The sequence below is a fragment of the Electrona antarctica genome, assembly GCF_951216825.1.
Source record: "Electrona antarctica genome assembly, chromosome: 6".
Classification (NCBI taxonomy): Eukaryota; Metazoa; Chordata; class Actinopteri; order Myctophiformes; family Myctophidae; genus Electrona; species Electrona antarctica.
Genome location: NC_136811.1, coordinates 33,240,841 through 33,263,340, shown reverse-complemented (window position 1 = coordinate 33,263,340; position 22,500 = coordinate 33,240,841). Strand labels below are relative to the sequence as shown.

The 22,500-nt window shown below is 44.5% G+C and overlaps 1 protein-coding gene across 13 annotated transcripts in view; it reads right to left on the bottom strand.

The window, feature by feature from the left end:
- Positions 1 to 22,500, bottom strand: part of mef2d (myocyte enhancer factor 2d) — a 78,980-nt gene that overhangs the window by 40,298 nt on the left and 16,182 nt on the right. For 12 of the 13 annotated variants that reach the window (XM_079504434.1, XM_079504442.1, XM_079504440.1 and 9 more), the window contains exons 1-3: positions 18,547 to 18,779; positions 6,859 to 7,273; positions 1,172 to 1,375 (exon numbers count right to left, since the gene is read on the bottom strand). In XM_079504434.1, the coding sequence (XP_079360560.1) occupies positions 1,172 to 1,375; positions 6,859 to 6,912 (258 nt within the window). In that variant the 5' untranslated portion in view covers positions 6,913 to 7,273; positions 18,547 to 18,779. Of the gene's footprint in view, positions 1 to 1,171; positions 1,376 to 6,858; positions 7,274 to 18,546; positions 18,780 to 22,500 lie in introns of those variants that run through there. The other variant, XM_079504439.1, reaches the window with a different exon arrangement.

The window sequence follows — 22,500 nt, the reverse complement described above, 5'->3', positions numbered from 1 at the left end:
GGTTCCAGTGCAGCTTTTTTCAGCAGTACATGAATAAATAAAGGACCATAGATAGATGAATTCTCAAATGGTGGCCATTTTGTGCCAGTACTATTGCCATTGGTTCCAGGCGTGTTCCCTTTGGCTTGTTGTTGTTGGGCGAGACTCTGGGTATTGATGTGGCCAAGGCCAGGGGGAGGTGACAGGAGGTCCAGCTGTCCCTACACAACAAAACCCTCGGTGTTAATATTACTCTGAGCACATAAAAACTGTGTATTTGTACCATTCATTACACTTTCAGAGTGAAATGAACACGGAGGATTTTACTGTGTATGCCTGTCCTCTCTGCATGCTGCCAGGCATCAGGCCAGGCAATGGCTCCAAACATATTAGAATGGACTGGAGTAGACGGAACTCATTTGAAACTAGACTGCACTGGACTTGGGACTAAACTGTCGCTCTCGGGTGGCGTAAAGTACCTGCCCACCACCAGCTTTGTCGAGCGTCTACTACATGAACATTGGCCTGCGTTCGGGGGAGGGAAGCTGCTGGACAGGGAGGGTGATAATTGTTACTGCACGTAACCCTACAGGCTGGGGCGGCACCTGTCAGCAGAGAGTGTTGGGCGGGAGGAGTAGAACGAAGGCTCTACGTCCTCCCAGCGGGGGCTCCTCACTGGTAGGTGAGCCTGGTGAGCCAATAGGATACAGACAACGGCAGGGTGTGGGGAGGAATCAATTGTCATAATGTCTAAATTCGGGAGAAAAATGGGGTTAAAAAAAAAGAAAAAAATACTAAACTGTCCTGGAATGGCTTTGAATGGAGTGGACTTGAGGCAGTTTGGATTATACTTCACTTGACTAGGATGAGAGACTTAACAGCACTGAATTAAAATGGTCTTGACTAGACAGGATGAACAATATTCTCTGACGTAACTTTATAACATCATAACAAGTCAATAAACAACAAATCAACGCCCGCCCTCTTGCTCCATACAGGAATAATAAGATAAAATCATAGTAGCCAACGGCATACCCATCCAAACAAAACCACAGCATTATCATTGACATCCTGACAAAGTCCCACGGGGTTAACGGCTTGTCATTTAGCATGGAATTGAATCTCTCTGTAACACTTATCCCCCTCCTCCCCCCTCCCCTTTCTTTGCTCACGCCTCTCCCCCACGCTTTACCTCAATGATGTCAGCATTTGTCCGGCTCTCGTGGGGCTCATTATATTCGGTGTACTTGAGCAGAACCTTGTCCATGTCTGTGCTGGCGTACTGGAACAGCTTGTTGGAGTGGTTGAAGATGATGAGGGCGATCTCACAGTCGCACAACACACTGAGCTCATAGGCTTTCTTCATCAGACCAAACTTCCTCTTTGTGAACGTCACCTTGGGATGACAGACACACAGACAGAGAGACAGACAGACAGACAGACAGACAGACAGAGGTAGGGAGGGTGAAAAGAAAAGTAATTTAATATTGGGGGTGGTAGTGTATATGTGGTGGTAGTGTGTTTGTGTTTGTGTTTGTGTGTGTGTGTGTGTGTGTGTGTGTGTGTGTGTGTGTGTGTGTGTGTGTGTGTGTGTGTGTGTGTGTGTGTGTGTGTGTGTGTGTGTGATGCAGTACGTAAGAGAATATGGAACAGTAGACAGACTCCTTTAAAGAGAATCATAACACAACTTAAAATCAATCTCTTCCTCTTTCTCTCTCTCTGTCTCACACACATGCACACTCTTGTGTGCACCGACATGCACACACTCACACACAGATCTTTGAGAGGCACTCAAAGTGTGAACAAACATCACATCAAAAGACAGACAGCGGTGTTGCGGTAACACAGCTCTGGTTAATTAAAGGCGTCACTGGTGGGGTCGGTGAGTCCCACCGTGCTTATTGGTCGTTTTCATTAGTGCTCCTCTGGTGCACTGGGTGGCATTCACGATACAGGGCGATTTGGCTTTGTTTGGTTTCAATTGGTTGGATCACACACACACACACACAGGGGGGGGGGGGGGGGGGGGAGTGAGTTAAGAGATTGGAGAGAGAGAAAGAGAGAGAGAGAGAGAGAGAGAGAGAGAGAGAGAGAGATAGACCTGGTGAGATTGAGAGAGAGAAAGACCGATTGACACGACAGCTGCCATGTGAGACCTTGTCTCCATCTCTCTTTCACCCACCCTATCCATCCATCTCTCCTCTCTCCCCTCCTCTCTCTTTCTAATTGCTTCAGCACCCGCCATGTTACACTGATGTCTCTCTGTGGGGCACGAGGCAGCCCACCCTCCTCCTCCTCCTCCTCCTCCCTTATTCCTTCCCTCTTCTTTCCTTCCGCTGTCTCACATTTTCTCGTCCTCATTTTCTATTCCTCTCCTCTTCTCGCTCCTCTCTCTCTATTCTCTCCTTCGTTTTCTCTCACACCCTCCATCCCTCCTCACCCCCCCCCCCCCCCCCCCCCCCCCCAGCACCACACACACTTTCACTCAGTCATTGCTTCCCGCTGCCACAAATCAAATTATATTGGGGTCGTATCCATTGGCAACCGTCTACCACATCCCACCCCTCCCCGCCCCGCCCCCACGTGCGCTCCACCCCCATTTCCCACCTCATCACACACTCCTACAATCATCGTCCCTCTGTTTCTCTCGCTTTTTTCACCTCACTCTATTTCTCTCTTTGTTTTTCTCTTTCATCTTTATATATCTCACTGTACTGTATCTCTCTGTCTCTCTCTCTCTCCCTGTTGTACACATACACATGAACGGTGAGAGCAGTAGTACTCAACAGTGTCAGAATATGGAGAAAATGAAAAAAGAAAAAAAAAACTGTAGGTGTCGGCTTGAAGAGGGTAATGAATAGAAGGTGACAAGGTGACAGTGGGACAATTGGTGTCATGTAGTGCGCTGCGACTAACTGTAACACCACAAATATTATAAGATCACTCATCCTCTCTAAAAAGTCAAAACAGAACCAACACCTCTACATTTTGCTGTTAATTTTGTGCATTGGGTTCTTTCCTGCCAGGTAGGCCTACTAACGCTGGTTCTTGTGTTTTTGATGCAAACACCGCCATAAATAAGCTCCTAGTAATTGACATTAAGAATAGAAGTGTGAGGTAACCAATGGCAACTGAAGAATAAAACAGCCTCAGTACAGAGAGAAAAGGACAGTTAAGTCAAGTCAAATTTATATAGCCCATTTCAGACACAGTAAACTCAGAGCTTCACATTACAGACAAACAAGGACATATACAGATACTGTGTATACAAAGTACAACATAAAGTACCCACTTACATTTATAAAACCCATGCATCCACATATTCCCCCCCACTCTACCTATACAGTGAACACACGTACGCATGCACGCACGCGCACACACACACACACACACACACACACACACACACACACACACACACACACACACACACACACACACACACACACACACACACACACACACACACACACACACACACACACACACACACACACACACAAACACACAGATAAGACTAACACTAACAGTCTAGGAAGCTGCAATCTGCAACTTTATGTCCTACCCCAGTTTCAAACCTGGGTCTTTTGCATTAGAGACCAAATTTCTACGACACTTCCAAGACCATTAGGTCAACCATTCGGTTGAAAAGGTCAACATACACATTTTCTCAGTTGGCACTTTGCAGCGGCAGTCTGCCATGCATTTCTAAAGTTGCGCTGCTGCGCTCCTCTTCCCAGTGTCCAAGCATCGCGATTCAGCGTTCCCGGCGCCCAGCGTTTTTTGAAGAAGCGCTTCAAGCTGGAAACAGTTCAACTTTTGGCTGTGTCTGACAACGCGGTAATTTACGACCCGAAGTTGAATTGTTAACATTAACACAGTCATGAGAAGCCCTTGTTTACGTTGTTTTAGCTAAGCAATTTGTGCTAATAAAGCAGATGACAATGTTTGAGCACTGAGCGCCTCACTGGTTCATGTTCGAACAATGCCGGCATCACGCTGTGTGTGAGCGCTATGGACATGATATCTAGAGTGCTCCTCAGCTCAAAAGGCGTTCTCTGTGGACCCGGCCTCTTAAACCAGCTTTATAGAGGACGCAGATGTCACTCAGGTGATCAGTTAGTTTGTTCCAGAGAGAAGGACCAGTGACTATGCACCTTCACCAAATTTAGGTTTTATTCCAGGTACAGTTATGAGGCCAGTGTCTGATGATCTGAGAGATGATTGGTTTATAGGCAGTGAGCAGGTCACAGTTGCGTGTGCGTGTGCGTGCGTGCGTGCGTGCGTGCGCACATGCATGATTGCAGTCATGTGACCCAAACCATCGGGAACCACAATGCTGTTCTCACTTTTGTACCACATCTGTGTCATTCGCTATTGACCTAATTTGTCATACACAGTAAAATATGTACATTTTTACACGTTGAGTTAAATTACCTATTCAGATGATAATGTGTAATTGTTTTGTTTTCATTGAATCATTAGCTTATAAAAGCTAGTCAAAGTTTGAATACCCCAGATTAAAAATATATATCTTTTCTCCAACACTGTGATTTAAAAAGAAAAGGAAATGAACACAAATATCAAATAGAAAAGTGTAATCTGTTATATAATAACATGACACCTTTTTGAATAGCTTGCACAAGATTGTTCGTCACGTTTTTACTGATTCTTACTTTTCTTCATTGTGCTGAGAAGTGTTAAGGTGACTCCAGACCGAGGAAACTTGTCCAGACCAGTCAAAGACTACTTAAAACTCTTATATTGCAACAGACTAGCATTTTTTATCTGCACAAAGACAGTCTGCCGACGAAACATTATTTTCCACCATGCAAATTGCAGAAAGCACTGGTTTGCAGTGTTGCCAGGTCTGCTTATTATAAGCGACTTTGGGCTAGTTGTCCTGTAACATAGCTTAATATTCATAGTCTCGCGACTGGCGACAGACGATCGTCGGGGCAGTGTGGACCTGGCTATAGGAAAGTGATATTGGCATCAAAACATTGCCAACGATGTTATCCCCGTGCCCCCTAGGGTAGGTACCCTCACAAAAAACATGCAGTAATCCTGGTCTCTAAACTACCTCCCCCTGGCCAGCCGGGGCGGGGCGCCTGATGGAGGGGAAAGGAACTGGTCGGAATAACGTGTTCCTTCCACGTGCTACGTCCGGCCGGGGAAACTACTCCCTGTCAGTTGAAAAGAAGCAGCTTGGACTCCTCATGCATAGAAGGAAGCATGAGGTCAGTCCGCTGCCTCCCCAGGTTAGCAGAGGAAGTGTAGCGCCCAGGATTACATTAGATAATTGACACTGGGTGAAATTGCAAAATCGTGGGATAACAATTATAAGTAAAGAAAAACAAAACAAAAAAAAACATTGCCAACAATGTCCAGCCTTAGTTATTCTCTATAAAGCACTGTTCAACTTATAACAGCTACAAACCTTCAACTGAATATTTGTATTGGGTCTTCCTCCAATCTGAATTTATTTAGTGCTTAACTGCTTATAAACAGCCTTAGAGTCAACTCAGACACGAGTGACAGACTACTTCAAGTACACAGAAGCTCAACAACACAACAACAAAACAGGAAGCACGTGACAAATATTCTCCCTTTTTGACCCTTCTTCCCTTCTCTATCATATAAACAGCAAAATCTTGAGAGAAGTTTAAATGTAACTCCATACTATGAATTTGGGCTCATTCTACAGTTGCATTAAAAGGTCTACTGTATCCAAAAGACAAAACAAACGTTTGTTTAACACATTATAATAATGCATTTGCACAAACACTGGCTCAAGTCACTGTGAATGGAATGATAGAGCATAAAAAATATAAATAAACTCACTGCTATGTTGGAAAAGCATGACCCTGGTCAAAAGGTAGCATTTGATCCTGGAAGTATGGCGGTATAAACTAGACAGAACATTACCTCAGCCACCATTGACAAATACTCTTGCCACCTGATACCAGTGCGAGCTCCATTAAACAGAATTGTCTCCCATCAGAGATCGTTTCATGTTCCCAGCCTGATTGTGCACTGCTGAATAACGCACCACCATACTGCTTGAAACCCTGGAGGCAGAGTTTTGTCTCCTGTATGGAAATGAAACCTTTTAAGATTTATGAGGGAAAAAAATGAGGATTAATTTCAGGCCCTTGGGTCTACTAGTGTCTTAACTTGCAGCCCCTCCTCACTCTCTCTCTCTCTCTCTCTCTCTCAACGGTTGTAATATCTTGGTGGTTATGTGCAAAAGCTAATAGTGCACAATATGCTCTGCAGACTGTCTGTCTGTCTGTCTGTCTGTCTGTCTGTCTGTCTGTCTGTCTGTCTGTCTGTCTGTCTGTCTGTCTGCCTGCCTGCCTGCCTGCCTGCCTGCCTGCCTGCCTGCCTGCCTGCCTGCCTGTCTGTCTGCCTGTCTGTCTGTCTGTCTGTCTGTCTGTCTGTCTGTCTGTCTCTCTCTCTCTTTTGGAAGGCAGGCACTTCAAATCCATTACTCAATCTGCTCAATGGAGCAAAGCCCATTTACCAGTTGAATCATTTTAGATGGATCGTTTACCCTTTCATCCTGTGCAACAATGCTGTGATGTAACCGGAGCATTTTTTTGAAGAATTTCACACTTTCTGTGTTTTCACTGAAACACGACTGAGAATCCCATGCAGAGTCACATGATCTCCATAAAACATGATACCATTGTTCTGCTGTGACACTTTGGATCGCTCAACATCAAGTCATGTGACGTTGCATGGGACATGCAAACAGTAACAAACAGCACACATCCTTGTGGGAATATTATTCACCTGAGGGTCTCACACACACACACACACACACACACACACACACACACACACACACACACACACACACACACACACACCAACCTGTCTGTTGCGTTCATCGGTGATCCGCTGAATTTGAATCTTTTTCCTCCCCATCGTTCCGGTGTGGCGGTGGGAGGGGCAATGGAAGGGGGCGTGGTGAGGTCAGAGGTCACAGCTGTCCTGAGAGGGCTCTGAGGTGGCTGCTCTGGTTGGTGCCAAGTAGGCGCTGACTTTTGTTGGTGTCTTGGGGTCCGTGTCGAGGCTTCTCTTCCTCTCTGCTCCACCTGTCTGAAGCAGCTGGGCTGGAGGCTCTCTTACCCCCGTAGACTAAAATAAAAAAAAGGGAGGCGGAGGACAGAAATAATGGGGTTGATGTGCAGTGCCCTTTTCAGACCATGGTCCTTTGTAGCTTATCCACTCTCCGGCTGAACTTGGTTCCTCTAACCCCCGCCTTTCTTGACTTCTGCTGGAACTCCTGGAAAACAGAGGAGAGTGATTCATCAGACTCATACGCTCAGAGAAGGGGAAAGAGGCATTGTTTGTCTAACGTGACCCACTTTGGTTTCTATCAACATCGTCTTAGCCTTAACCCTTTCAAGAAGAGTTCTGCACCATCAAATTAGTGGAAAAGATACGTAGTTTGGGGGGTTAGTGTTACCTGTGTGTGTGTGTGTGTGTGTGTGTGTGTGTGTGTGTGTGTGTGTGTGTGTGTGTGTGTGTGTGTGTGTGTGTGTGTGTGAGAGGAGTGGGGGCTGAATTGTGCCGCACACTACGGAGCAGGAGACCCCCGGGGGCCTGTATGGAGGGAGGCTGTGCTGTGTCAGCTTCATTAGAGGCATCACCGCCACATCACTGATCCGCCAGTTGCCCACGGCAACTGGCTGCCCGGCCTGGCCCGACTGACATGCCGCATGTGGTTCCCAAATCGAAGGCAGAGCAGAGCGGAGTGCCGAGCACCCTGTACCCAACCCCGTGGCCCATGATTAGCCTGCTTGGGCCGGGTGAGCCCCCAATAATATGATATTCACAGATTGGGTATTAGGTCCGGTAATAACAATGAACATTATGCGCTGTTAGTTAAACTCCAGTGCATTTGCTAAATTATATGTGACGCTGCGAAAGATAGGCTAGAAAAACACGTCTAATTCAAGATGGTATATTTAACTAACCATGAAATAAGGGGTGGGGTTGTGATATATGCAAGGATCTCTTAATAAAAACACAGAAAGGATACATTAGGAATTTAAATTTTAAAAAGGGAAAGGGCAAAGGAAAAGGCCCTCAGAGTGTCTGTGCATATACATATACATGCAAACTCATGAATGAACAAACAGACGGCAGCGACCGAGGAATGGCAACAGAAGCAAAGGCCCGTTTATAAACCCCACTACTACTATTTGTGGTTCAGCCTTAAAAATAGCTCTCTATATATACATCCAGACTGTGTGTAGACACACACTCACACACACACTCACACACACACACACACACACACACACACACACACACACACACACACACACACACACACGCAGCCACATGACAGTGGGTGCAGAGTCACTGCAATAGAACCAGAGCATCTGGAAAGCCTTGAGTGCAGACACCATACCAACCAACTCTACCACATTGCTTGCATTCCCCATACCTGGGAGATCAGTGGAAATATTAACGCCCACAATTTACGTTCATTCTAGTGAAACAAAGAATGTACAAATTCTCTTACATAAAAGAGAGTTGTTTTCCTTTTTTGTGGCTGTGTGCACCCTAGGCCTGTCACAATTATTATATTAGAATTATGTCATAATCGTTTCAATGTGAAAAATGTTCATACATTTTTAAACATTTTCAAAATATGGTGGATATAGCAGATCAACAAGCTCACAGCGCAAGCTTGTCGTGAGCTTGTGACAGCTCTAGTGCACACTTGCTTCGAGTGAATGCAATTTGTTTAGCCCGGATGATGAGTTTTCTACATGAATTATACACTGCTTGCAAGTGAGAGAAAGGACAGCGGGGAGGTCGTTAGTTTTGGGTGTCATAATTGTTTTGTAGAAACCTTGATAAAAGAACTGCAAGGATGACCTCTGATTGTACAAGGGAATTCTTGACAAGGACTATTTTGCCCATGAGGGACGGACAAGGAGATCACAATGGCTTCAATATTCATGAAATACAGCTGTATCAAAATGTTGTACTAGTACAAGGTGTGTGTGCACATAACCACTCAGTAGCACTCGTTAACAGCCGACTGAAAAACTGTTCCAGTTTCTTGTAAGCATTGGTCTGCAGTTCAAACAAGGCAGCACTTTGGTGTGATTTGTATTTAGGCTGTGGGCTGATTGCACATGAAAAGGCAGCTTTATCTGCTTGGGGTGGTCAAGTCTCGACCTTTTACCCTTCATGTTGCTGGAGCTCACTTCCCATGTCTGATGTCAGACAGAGTATCTGCTCTCACATGGAAGGCAGGGGGTCTGGAGTGTGTCTGCTGCCTCACTGAGCAAGGAAGAGTGACAGAGATGCTCTGGACAAGACAAACAGACTAATTACAGATTTTACATCAAGCCTGGATAATCCTGAGGTACACCAATGGATATGAACTGCAGGTAGGAATCTAGCATACGACAACCAAAAACAGTATAAAACAGTTCAGTACAATATTTGTCTATTTTGCAGTTACATGAAACAAATCTCCAAAAAAATAAAAGAAAATTAGTACTGAGATTGTATGATGTGAGATTGTACATATTGTACTGATATTGTACAGATGATCCAGGTAATTTCACACATCTGAATATTTAGATTCTTTACCCCATTTTGGGAAGGAAATCTGAATGTTTTTGAGAGATATCATAGAATACATTTTGTTTGTTAGTCTGCCCTACATTATAGGCTAATATTCAAGGATAAATCCACCAGATTTCTCTAGAGAGCAAAATATTATTTGAAGAGAAGATGTGATATTATAATGTTGCCTGTCCTTTGTTGATATTGATCTAGTTATGTACTGTTGTTAAATGCTTGTAATGATATTTGTACAAACAATTATGTCTAGGGGAATAAAAAACAACAAGGATGAAAATAACAATAACCATAATTAGAATAATTATGGTTATTGTTATACATTACATTTCTTCTTAGATATTAGTCACCCCTAAAAAACCCTTTTATTCCTTGCTTTGTTTTTATTATCTATAATATTATTATATTACATGGTGGAAAATAATGCTATCATTGTAAAAATATGACAGCTAAGCATCAAAGAGGGCATTCTAGGTCACAGCCCTGGAGCAGCCCCCGACAAAGATTAAATCCACAAAAGAACAGTTAGAAAATGTTGGTCAGTATCGTTATCCGCCACATCTGTTGCTGGGCCTGTTAAGCATTTCAGAGCCTCAAACTCCTATCCAGGCTATGTGGGTGGAAAGGAAAGGAAAGCCACGAGCTGTAAGGTGGTACTCTGCACTGCATGAGCCAGCAACCAACCTCCCACTGGGCAAATGTGCCCCAGCCTGCAGTGGAGGTGCACCGAGGGCCTGACTGAGTCACAGCCTGCAGTGGAGGTGCACCGAGGGCCTGACTGAGGAGGTGCACCGAGGGCCTGACTGAGTCAGTGGAGGTGCACCGAGGGCCTGACTGAGTCAGTGGAGGTGCACCGAGGGCCTGACTGAGTCAGTGGAGGTGCACCGAGGGCCTGACTGAGTCACAGCCTGCAGTGGAGGTGCACCGAGGGCCTGACTGAGTCACAGCCTGCAGTGGAGGTGCACCGAGGGCCTGACTGAGTCACAGCCTGCAGTGGAGCTGCACCGAGGGCCTGACTGAGTCACAGCCTGTAGTGGAGGTGCACCGAGGGCCTGACTGAGTCAGTGGAGGTGCACCGAGGGCCTGACTGCCACAGCCTGCAGTGGAGGTGCACCGAGGGCCTGACTGAGTCACGACATAAAGAAAATAAACTACTACAGTGGAGGTGCACCGAGGGCCTGACTGAGTCACGACAGAAAGAAAATAAACTACTACAGTGGAGGTGCACCGAGGGCCTGACTGAGTCACGACAGAAAGAAAATAAACTACTCACATCATATACACTGTCAAATTCATATTATTAGTTTATGCATGGATACATTATTAACACATTCTTTTTTCAAATTACATGTTACAGTAAAATGTGCCACTCTGCCTCAATTGAGTGTGTGGTCATAAGCATGACCAGTATATGAATATTGTGTCAGATAGCACTACGGGGCATGACAATTTGATTTGTAATGGCTCTTAACCCTGCAGTCTTGAACAGATATTGTATAATGGAGTTGGACATATATTTAGTTTAGTGTCATTGTTTTGAAATGTCTTTGTGCTGATTTCAAATACTGATATGCTACATCTATGAAATGAAAATATCAGCCAATAATATACAAAATTCAATATAATGGTCTGTATCGTGTCCTGCCCTCTCTCTCTCTCTGTCCTGCCCTCTCTCTCTCTCTGTTCTGTACTGTGTGTGTGTGTGTGTGTGTGTGTGTGTGTGTGTGTGTGTGTGTGTGTGTGTGTGTGTGTGTGTGTGTGTGTGTGTGTGTGTGTGTGTGTGTGTGTGCATGCATATGTGTGTGTGTGTCCTCCTGCATGTCCATCCTTACTGTCCCAATGTATAAGTGGCAGTATAGCAGCCTGGAGCAGGGAGATAACGGTTGACGGTGGAGGTTGGTTGGTGGGGGGTTGTTGGCTGCTGGAGCCAGGCCAGAGCACTGCTGAGAAATCCATCACCTCTCCCACTCAGCACCAGTGCCTGCCAGAGCTGACCACAGCCAGCTCCATAGAAAACCCCACTGCACAATCCATAACAGTCTACACTGTACTTACACAAACACTCATTAACCTTGTCCTGTATGGCGCAAAGGGTAAAGTGTGCCACTAATATTTTAAGGGTTATTCAGTCGATGCTGAAAATGGTACAGGCAAGCATATATATTAATTGGGCTGTAAAAGTGCTATTGATAAATCTGTCCACTAAACAGTGTATGTTGCAATGTTAATCTTTCCAACCAAATTACCGGTAGGTGTCGATGTGTGCGAAGTAAATTACCTATATTTATGTTATGTATGTTTCTTTGGGGAGCGGGGCTACATTTACAACCTCAGTATCTGTAACATTATCTGCTGTATGCTGGCAGACGTTATTGGCAGACATGGCTGATCTTACACAAGTCACCTCCAGATCTCCCGGGGGCTTCAGGTTTCATGTAGGACCACCAGTCTCCATCTAGACACTGGTGTCATGGCCTCTGAAGCAGGCTATCAAGATGACAGATCTGTCCCTCAGTTTAAGGTTCAGGCAGATCAATACGATGACAATATTCAGCATCTCAGCGGTCATCAGAATCAGGGAGGGATGGGATGGGGGGGAGGGGGGACTCAAGTGATGGACAAAACACCAGATAATAAATGGCACTGTCACGCACTTTCCATACAACCAAAATGTGAGGAGAATCAGATAAAACCAAATAAAAGGTAGCTGGGTAAAGTTGCACCATGCATAACGATCAATGAATGGATTTTCTGAGCCACTTGTATAGCGAGAAAGACAGTGACTAGTGACAGCAGTGTAGTGTCACCTGGCAAATGTTGCCAGTACCTTCTACCGGCTTTCTAGTACCTTGCCTATGTGCCTCTCTCAATAAGACGTACTTTCTAGTACCTTGCCTATGTGCCTCTCTCAATAAGACGTACTTTCTAGTACCTTGCCTATGTGCCTCTCTCAATAAGACGTACTTTCTAGTACCTTGCCTGTGTGCCTCTCTCAATAAGACGTACTTTCTAGTACCTTGCCTATGTGCCTCTCTCAATAAGACGTACTTTCTAGTACCTTGCCTATGTGCCTCTCTCAACAAGACGTACTTTCTAGTACCTTGCCTATGTGCCTCTCTCAATAAGACGTACTTTCTAGTACCGTGCCTATGTGCCTCTCTCAATAAGACGTACTTTCTAGTACCTTGCCTATGTGTCTCTCTCAATAAGACGTACTTTCTAGTACCTTGCCTATGTGCCTCTCTCAATAAGACGTACTTTCTAGTACCTCGCCTATGTGCCTCTCTTAATAAGACGTACTTTCTAGTACCTTGCCTATGTGTCTCTCTCAATAAGACGTACTTTCTAGTACCTCGCCTATGTGCCTCTCTCAATAAGACGTACTTTCTAGTACCTCGCCTATGTGCCTCTCTCAATAAGACGTACTTTCTAGTACCTCGCCTATGTGCCTCTCTCAATAAGACGTACTTTCTAGTACCTCGCCTATGTGCCTCTCTCAATAAGACGTACTCAAGAGGATGGACTGACAAGCAGTGGTGGAAGAACTACTCAAATATTTTACTTAAGTAAAAGTATCAAACATAGAAATACTCTTTTATAACAAAGTAAAGGTCCAGAATTCAAAATGTACTTGAGTGAAAGTACCAAAAGTAAAAGTACTCATTATGCAGAATGTCCCATTTCACGTTATCAATTGTACAAAATCTTTTGAACATAGCAGATCTACAAGCTCACAATGCATTGCATCGCAATGCATTGTAAGCTTGTAGATCGGCTAATTTACAAATGGCCAAAATGTATGTGGTTAGTGTATGTTTTGTACAAAGTAACTAGTAACTAGTAAGTTTTCACATAAATGTAGTAGAGTAAAAAGTACAATATCTGGATCTGAGATGTAGTAGATTAGAAGTAAAAGTACTGGAAATTGTAAATACTCTAATAAAGTACAAATACATCAAAATTGTACTTAACAGTACTTAAGTAAATGTACTTTCCACCACTGCTCAGGAGGATGGACTGACAACTACTTCAGGAAATAAACAAACAATAAGTAAGACAGTAAGACTAGAAGGAGAAACAATATGACAAGTTAGCCTGTCACCATAACAGACAAGAGACACAAATGGGGGTTCAAGCTGAGCAACTGAATTCCCTCATCTGACCCGGAGGGACTCGATTGCATTTGTGCCCCAACCTTGGGGGGGTTCTGCCAGCACCAGCTGTGGGATATTTACAGCCTGTTGCCTCATGCTCCTGGGCAACCATCCTGCACAGCTCTGCCTGGTGACCGTCTGCTCACTCATTCAAGCTGCACGCCGCAAAAACATGTCTTCGGAGAGACCTGCCTCAAGGGGATTGACAGGTACAAGAGAAAGTTGAACTCGGGAGTGCTTGCAATTTATGAGGGGACAATGGGTGAACAGAGGGGAGCTGGCCCTGCGTCTGGAGCTTGAATTATGACTGTGAAATTGTGCCAGCTCTGCCAGTGGAATATGAAGGCCCCCCCCACCACCACCACCACCACCACCACAACCTCTTAACTAATCATGGGTGGGTCTTTGGAGAGGTCTTGGGGACTAGGGATAGCCAATGCAGTGCAAGTACAGCAATTCTAAGCGGAGGGGGCTGGGAGAACTGGAGGATTGGGAGGGGCAGTAAGGAGATCCGTGCCTCTCAGCTCGTGAATCACGCCCCCGCTGCCAGGCCCTGTCAATACTGCAGTCTACCCGCACGTACGTACGCACGCACGCACGCACGCACACACACACACACACACACACACACACACACACACACACACACACACACACACACACACACACACACACACACACACACACACACACACACACACACACACACACACACACACACACACACTGTCAATCACACATAAAAAAACAAATAAACACACACACATCTGCACCCAAAGAAAAGACAAAAAAAAGACATAAGCTCAAACAGTATATAACACAGGACACTGCAAGTCACAGATCTAATGTTCACACTCATGGCTTATCGCACACAAACAGCAAATAAAAAAAGAAACAAAGAAAGAAAGAAAAAAGGAAAAACTCAGAAGGACATAGTGCACACACTCACGCACGTGGCAAAGGTCCCTTTTGTCCTTCACGTCTTTCTTAAACTGAAAACTTGTGGACCAGAAAGAACTGGTGGCTGGCAGTCAACGCAATACTTGTTGACATGAAGCTTGCCCCTGTCATAGCGTCACAGGAGTGGACTATGTGGTTTGACCTGTCAGGTTACATCAGTGACACCAGCCCACACAGGACACACCCATCCCTGGAAGGTGCGACTCTGTGGCTATTGGATAATTAGATGACACAAAAAGAAGGAAGGTGCACAATATTGAGTAGGCTATTATTTTGTTGTGCACCATTGTGCTGGCGCCATGGTCAAACTTGGCCTACTTGGATTACAGAAATCAAATGCACTCACATTGGAAGAATGTAATACAGGAATTACCCAGCTCAGTGAAATCAATGGACGGGACAAAAGTCAGAAAACCACAAAAGAAGTGTGTGTGTGCTTGTGTGCGCGCATACAAAGTAGCCATGCGTGCGTGTGTAAGTGTTGTCCTTTTTGTTTTGGTTATGTGCAAAATGAATTGCTGTTGTTTACTCTCAGTATTTCTGAGAAGAAACCCATAAAATGAGAGACTATCATTTTTTGTTCCATTTGGCCTAGTGCTAGGTAGGAGCCAGGTGGCCTAGTGAAGCCAACCCGATGATTAAGAACACAGTTTGAATAGACATTCGTGTTGAAGCTGAAGATGTACATTCACACCAATGAGGATGGAAAGAAAGAGAGAAGGAAAGACAGAGAGAGAGAGAGAGAGAGAGAGAGAGAGAGAGAGAGAGAGAGAGAGAGAGAGAGAGAGAGAGAAGGAAAGAAAGAAAGAGAGAAAGAAAAAGACAGAGAGAAAAAGATTGAGAGAGAGAGAGAGAGAGAGAGAGAAGGAAAGAAAGAGAGAGAGAAAGAAAGACAGAGAGAGAGAGAGAGAGAGAGAGAGAGATGCCCTCTGGATAAAACAATGAGGACATCAATGTGACATTTGAGGAGAGAGGGCGTGTGACTGAATCTGCGTGTGTACAACGCTGAGCATCATCACCAGTCGAACACGTTCCCATCAATGAAAGCCTTTACAAAAGAGGCAGACAAGCAAGATCAAGATAGCTGTCTTGTACCTAAATATATCATGGAATGGTATCATTCATGTTTATTTATTTTTTACCAGTGCAGGTGAGTTGTTGGAATGTTTTTGTTCAGTGTTGAGATACATGCCCTTTTCAGAATGTTCACCACAAACATTTTGCTGGTTTTCCAGGTGCCACACTGCCATTAGTAAAGTTGGAATGTGCGTACATTACCACTGTACGTTAAGTGAGAAACCTGAATGTACTCTGCAAATACAAAAAATGTGATTGTGTTGTGTGTGCATGTACGCAATGCCACTTTCTTCTCTTTCCCTGCCTCGAGAGCGTGTCACAACCTGGAGCACATTAGCCCTCGCTTTCAAGTCTGTGGGTTAAATGGGAACTGTGACGTTCTTTGGCTGAGGGACAGTACTTTCAAAGTAGCCACATCTAAAGTGATCAAGCTAGGTCAGTCTTCTCGTGAAGACTCCCTTCAAACAGCCGGCGATAGAGCAGCTGTTCAAAGAAACACGAGTCCTTGCCATGTCCCTTTGAATGGCTTTTAAATGAGTAAGGTCACGAGGTAGACATTCTGTTGCTACTTGGTAAAGGGGGGGGGTATTTGTGAAATTATTACACGGTAAGCAAATTACGTACCATGAAAAACAGATTCACAATCATCTAAACCAGGGGTTCTCAACCCGTGGGTCGCGACCCCCCGGTGGGTCGCCAAACTATTTTGGGGGGTCCCCCAAAAACAATTTTACTGAATGGCTGGAAATTAAGAGTTTACATAGTACACATAGTGCATGCATAAACTTTCCTTAATGATTATATCTGGTTTCAGTATTTATTTATGATCTATTTTCGTTATTGTAGTGGTCAATTTGTATTGGAGGTGTGGAGGGGGGCGGGGCGGGGGTCGCGAGACATGGAAAAAGCATTTCCAGGGGTCCCCAGTCAAAAACATTGAGAACCCCTGATCTAAACCAGTGGATCTCAACCTTTTCAGGCCGCGACAGTGCAAAACTAGAAAAAGTGCCCTTCTGGGCACATGTCTCCACCAGGAGGATAGGACTGTGTGAGATGTTTGGCAAAATGTTTAGGAGTAATATAAACATGTTTGCCTTTGATGGCAATTGGATGACTTGAGGCATTTTGTTCCAAAAATGTGTTTTGCAAAAATCAACCTGTTGGTGGCGCTATAACAGGCCAATGTGAAAAGGGTGGGATATATTCCTCAGCCTAGTAAGAAAATGTGTGAAAGATTTCACGTAAATTGCATGCGGCGTTCATGATTTGAGGCTTTTGTTCAAAACGGGGCAATCTTGCAAACTGTGAAAGCCAATTATAGCCAATTAGGATGGAATATGAAATATCGGACAGATCCAACTTGAGCACATGACCATAGAGATACTGTGTAACGATTTGTGAGATTTTTGGACAGAATCTGGAGGAGTAATATCAAAAAATGTGTTTTACAAAAGTCGGCCTCCTGGTGGCGCTATAAAAGGCAGATGCGGAAAATGCAGGTCAAAGGTTTGTCCTTGGCCTCTAGGGAGTGTGCATGCAACGTTTCACGCAGATCGGTGCTGTTTTAGGTAAAAATGTGAAAAGCTGCCTCATGGTGGCGCTATAACAGGCCGTTCTGGAAAATGCGGGGCAGAGGTTCATCGTTGGCATCCAGGGAGTGTGTGTGCAAAGTTTGGCATTGACCGGGTTAACGGTGCCGGAGATTAGCTGGTAACGGACGGACGGAAGGAAGGAAGGACGGACGGACGGACGGACGGACACACACACACACACACGGACGGAGTGCAAAACATACTCTCTCCCCATGCCTTCGGCCTGGTGGAGACAATAATCATATTTGAACTGGGGACCCCCACCCTAGAAGCACTTGGAATGTAGTAGTTGATGCATTACATTTTGTTTGACACAAATATTGTGAAAATAGACGATCTAGCATCAACAAACATGTTTACAATGTTATATAATAATATATATATTATAATATAGTATAATTTGGCAAATGTTTGACCAGTTTTTATAGTATAGTTTGTTGATTACTTTTGATGAATTCTTTCTTTCTTTCTTTCTTTCAGTCAAGGTATTAAAGGGGTCTTTAAATTGTCACTTCGCTGTCATCTGGGGACCCCACCCCGATCCACAGGTTGAGAACAACTGATCTAAACATTTAGTTTTGCTCCCTCTGAGAAAACAAACGTATTCTTAACTTAGAAAGTGCTCTCTAACCGTCTTTGACAGATCGGTAGTTTAGGAGAGCCATGTGTTTATGTTGTGATGGCTATTACAGAGGATATATACCTGTACAGGCAGATATAGACCACAAGAGCCACCTTTGCTCCCGCAATCCATTAGCAGATTTCTGAGTGAGGCGAGGTGTCAGATCCATGGTTGACGAGGTACAGGCCAAACAGCAAGTCACTGCACACTCCTCGCTATCTACCTCGTAAAGCCCTCATAGGCACCAGCAGTCAATAATGTCCTAGACCGATCGGAAACTGTCCAAAGCACAGCGAGGAACTCTTTAACAAGACATCATTTGGGATGGCAGTCTTGTACTGTACTTTCACCAAAATCATGGATTTATTTTTTGACTTTAGCCCTGCTAAGCAACATGAATGGTCACACTTCAACAGTACACATTTTCTGATGATTTAGGGATTTAACCCACGCACATTATTACAAATTACTACAAGCACATTATGTCACGGTACAGTAGACTGACTCATAATATAAACCCAAAGTTTGAAATAATTGCCCTTACCGTCCAAATTTAAAGAGCAGGTCAATTAAACTGTTCTGAAGCAAACAGAGAACACCAGGCTTCTTGGATTCCCAATTACTTAAAGAAGAAAAATCCAAATGCAGGATATTCCAATTCAGAGATCACAAAAGCTTGTAATCCTTGATCGGGTGGTTTCCAACTCAAAGCAGCACATGTGCCATCCCGCGATCAGTGGGTAGAAATGACAACTGCTCATGCTACACCTTCCTCTGGATACCCCCTCCCCAAACTACCAGTCTCTTTGGACTTCCCATCCCCTGCTGCTCCTTGTCACCCCCGCCCCCAACCCTCACACCCTTAAACCCCTCCCACACCACCCTTTGCCCTAATATGCCTTCAGCAACTGGCGCCAATTCATCAGTGTCCATACTGGCATCTGAGATGTGAGATGGATGTGACGATATGTGTGTGACTGTGTGTGTGTGTGTGTGTGTGTGTGTGTGTGGGGGGGGTCTCTGTATCATGCAGTGTGTCAGGTCCATCACTTGAGTACATTCGAACACCTCATCCTGATCCTTGTGTTCATCTGTGAGTGTAAAAGAGATTACCATCTCAATGGGACTACCTGGTTAAATAAAAGTGTAAAAAAAAAGATCACAAGCTGCTGGTGGTGCGATGGCAGCTGCCCGCATACGGTACCTTTTGTTCCAATGGCCCCTTGCAGCCTCTCGCCCTTCTGAAATTTACACACTCATACCGTCGAATGCTCAGCTGTTGGAAGTTCAGTGCAGTGCGCACCAGTATTGTCCTGTTCTGCCCAGGCTGATCTGTGTGCACTGGAGCCAAAATGCTTCCCCTCGGCTGTCAATCCTCAACTGACGCGTTGTTGCATCTCTCCTGTCAAGTCCACTGAAGGCCGTCGACGGCAACACTGATAACTCTCAACTGTCCCCGAAGCCATGAAAGTTCACTAATCCAAATTTAAAGAGATACTGTAGATGGCTGTTGTACAACATTGTGGAAGAGGATTGTCATCCCTGTCCATTTTCAGCAGTGACGCTGCTTCCCAAGGAGGGAATCTCAGGCTGTGCCCTTTCCTGACCTTGAAATCTCTGAGGGGGCCAGGAGGGTGTGGGAAACGGGAGGCCAGGAGTCTGTTGAACAGTTGTGTCATTGAGTTTCCACACACCACAGTGGATATATGTACGGGTGATGGACCGTCTGTGCCCAGGGTCCAATGGTTAAATGGGGGGCAAAATTCCAAAGGGCAATCTTGTCTCAAAGCAAATAACTTATATGGATAAATTTTTGGCGAAGGGCAGAAGAAAAAAAAACAGGCCAACTTTGTCTATCGAAGCAGGAAATCTGCCCATGGATGGGAAAAATATACAACAGCCCTAAACACACAAGGCTCATGCCAGAACATCGAGGACACAATTACTTCCACAACAAACACAAGTGATTGGTAGTGGCCTTATCTCACTGCCCCTTGTCCAGGTTTTCCCCTGCCTGCCTCCCCATTTGTCGTGTGTGTGCAAAAGGCAGCCTGGGGCCCTCCATGTTGAACACATTGTGTTGGCCCAAAGCCTAATAAGGGGATCTATGTGCCTAGCTCCTGTCTTCCTGAAACAAATGTGAGCGCTGCCCAAGACTGTGTGGTGCATGGCTGCATGTGGTGGAGAACAGGCATGGAGGAGGGGAGGGGGTGGGGGGGGGGTGCTGATGGTGGATTGGCAGAATGAGGGGTTATGTATTCTTTCTTCTTCTACAAAGTAGTGAGAGGATGGCGAGGAAAAAGTGAAGCTCTTGTGCCTGGAGGCAGTATATATTTATGCTGAGAGTAAATACAGAAGCGTACAAACAGAGCTTCATGTACGCTCTGCACTCACAGCCCTGATGTGTATCCATGCACCGTGGCAGGAAAACCTGACTGGAAACCGACACAGTGTTGAGAAGAATGCATACAAGAGAGGTGACATTTGTATAAAACGTGAGCCACCAAAAAACAAACACACATACAAAGAACCCTCAAGAGCTTATACTGTATGTTCAATGTGTGCATAATGCCATAGTATGTTATTATCTTTGTAGTGAATGACTAATTGATTGTGAATAAACACTTGCTTCACAGTGTTTGGCAATGATGAATGAATAATGTGATGATTAGGTACTATCTCCCTCTCGATGATTTGGAAGTTGAATAAATAGATAAATAATAAGAAAGGCTTTCTCGCATCACTGATGTAATTGTAAACATGCCTTTTATACTGTTTTTGCGAAGGTCTGTCAAAAATAACTGCTAACATGATCAAATATAATACAAACACACCCATCAGTCATTTGGTCAACGCCATTAATTCATATAACATCTAAGTCCAGTGTTCTTTCATCTAACCAGGCTTTTGTGCTCTTCTGCAGCATACTGTACATTTAATACTGCCAATGCTGAAATAGTCATATGATAAATGTATTACATTACATGTAACTCACAAACTAGGCTCACAGGGAATTGGAACCATTCAGCAGGTTTTGAGCACTTGGTGATAACAGCTGTCACAAAGCTCTTGAGTAGTTCAAATGAATCCTCAGCTCAGTTCTACCCTACCCAATCTTTTCTTCTTGATGCTACCCACTTCAAAAGGATGCATCATCTTCAACACATCCACATGTCTAGCTTGGGAGCAGCATGGTTACCGTTGGACTGAACATACTAACAATACCATTGACACAAGCTGTGAAATGATCTTATAACGAAAAACTACAATTTGGCAACATTAAGTTGTAGTACTGTCTCACGACAGTAGCTAGTAGCTACAGAAAGGTTTGTGTGTTAAATAATACAGCCTATTTTATGTGCCATTCACAGCTCATTTACCAAGTGTAATACCATGTGTCATTGTAAAAGGTTATTTTGAACAAGTATATTACAATCCCGTTCAAAAAGGCACACAAAAATAATATAAGCTTCTTACCAATCAAAGCTTGTTCCCTTGTTCCCTTTGTAATATGAGCTGATTGAAGTACAAGCATAAATTGCGCTTAGAAAAAAGCTAGGGAATTTTACAAAGAAATACCATACAAGGAATGATCCAATTTCCCTACAGCATATGTATCCTTGTTTTTAATCTACTGTATATCATTGCCCAGCTCACCCAATCCAGCCCCCTGAGCTATCACAGCTAAAGGTCAAAGGTCAAGAGCTGGCAAGACGAGCCCCAACAGACGCTGGAACCTGTTCCCTTCCCTGTGCCTCATTCAGCTGCCACCACAGAGTCGCCCTTCTGTGCTCTCAACACCGCCCGTGCTCTTTTCTGTAGACATTCCATGTTATACTAAATGTAGAAAACGTTAGTTCTTGTATTATGTTACGCTCATTTTTTTAAGGTCTATGAGTCTATGAACACCTTTTCTCTTTATCTCTACGTATGCATCATGTAAGCCAGTGGTTCCCAAATTATTTCATGTCAAGGACCCCCAAAATGATACTCATTAGCATGCGGACCCCCACTTGAAAAGATATGCCAGGGACCCGTTACATTTCAAGGACCCCCAGTTTGACATGCATATTAGTCTACAGACCCCCATTTAATGGCATTTATATCTCTGGGACCCCCAATTTATATTGTAAAATCAATGTTGATTTAACTCTGAGAGTGTACAAAAACTTTGGTTCCATTTGTACACTCTCACAGAGTTACAGACCCATAAGGGTTAATTTGGTTCCTAACCATCATTTAGCTGGGGACCCCCTGGAACTGAATCACGGACCCGTAGGGCCCGGACGCCACTTTGGGAAACACTGATGTAAGCCACTTACAGCAACCTCCGTCTTCTCTCATAAGAGAGATCAAAACATTCACCTGGATTCACCTGCTCAGTGTGTTAGCAGCGAGTTCCAAATGGAACATAATGTACATGAACTCAGCACATACTGTAGCGGTGGGAATACTGACTAATATGTGCTGTTAGCGGTGCATAAGTCAAATACGTTTT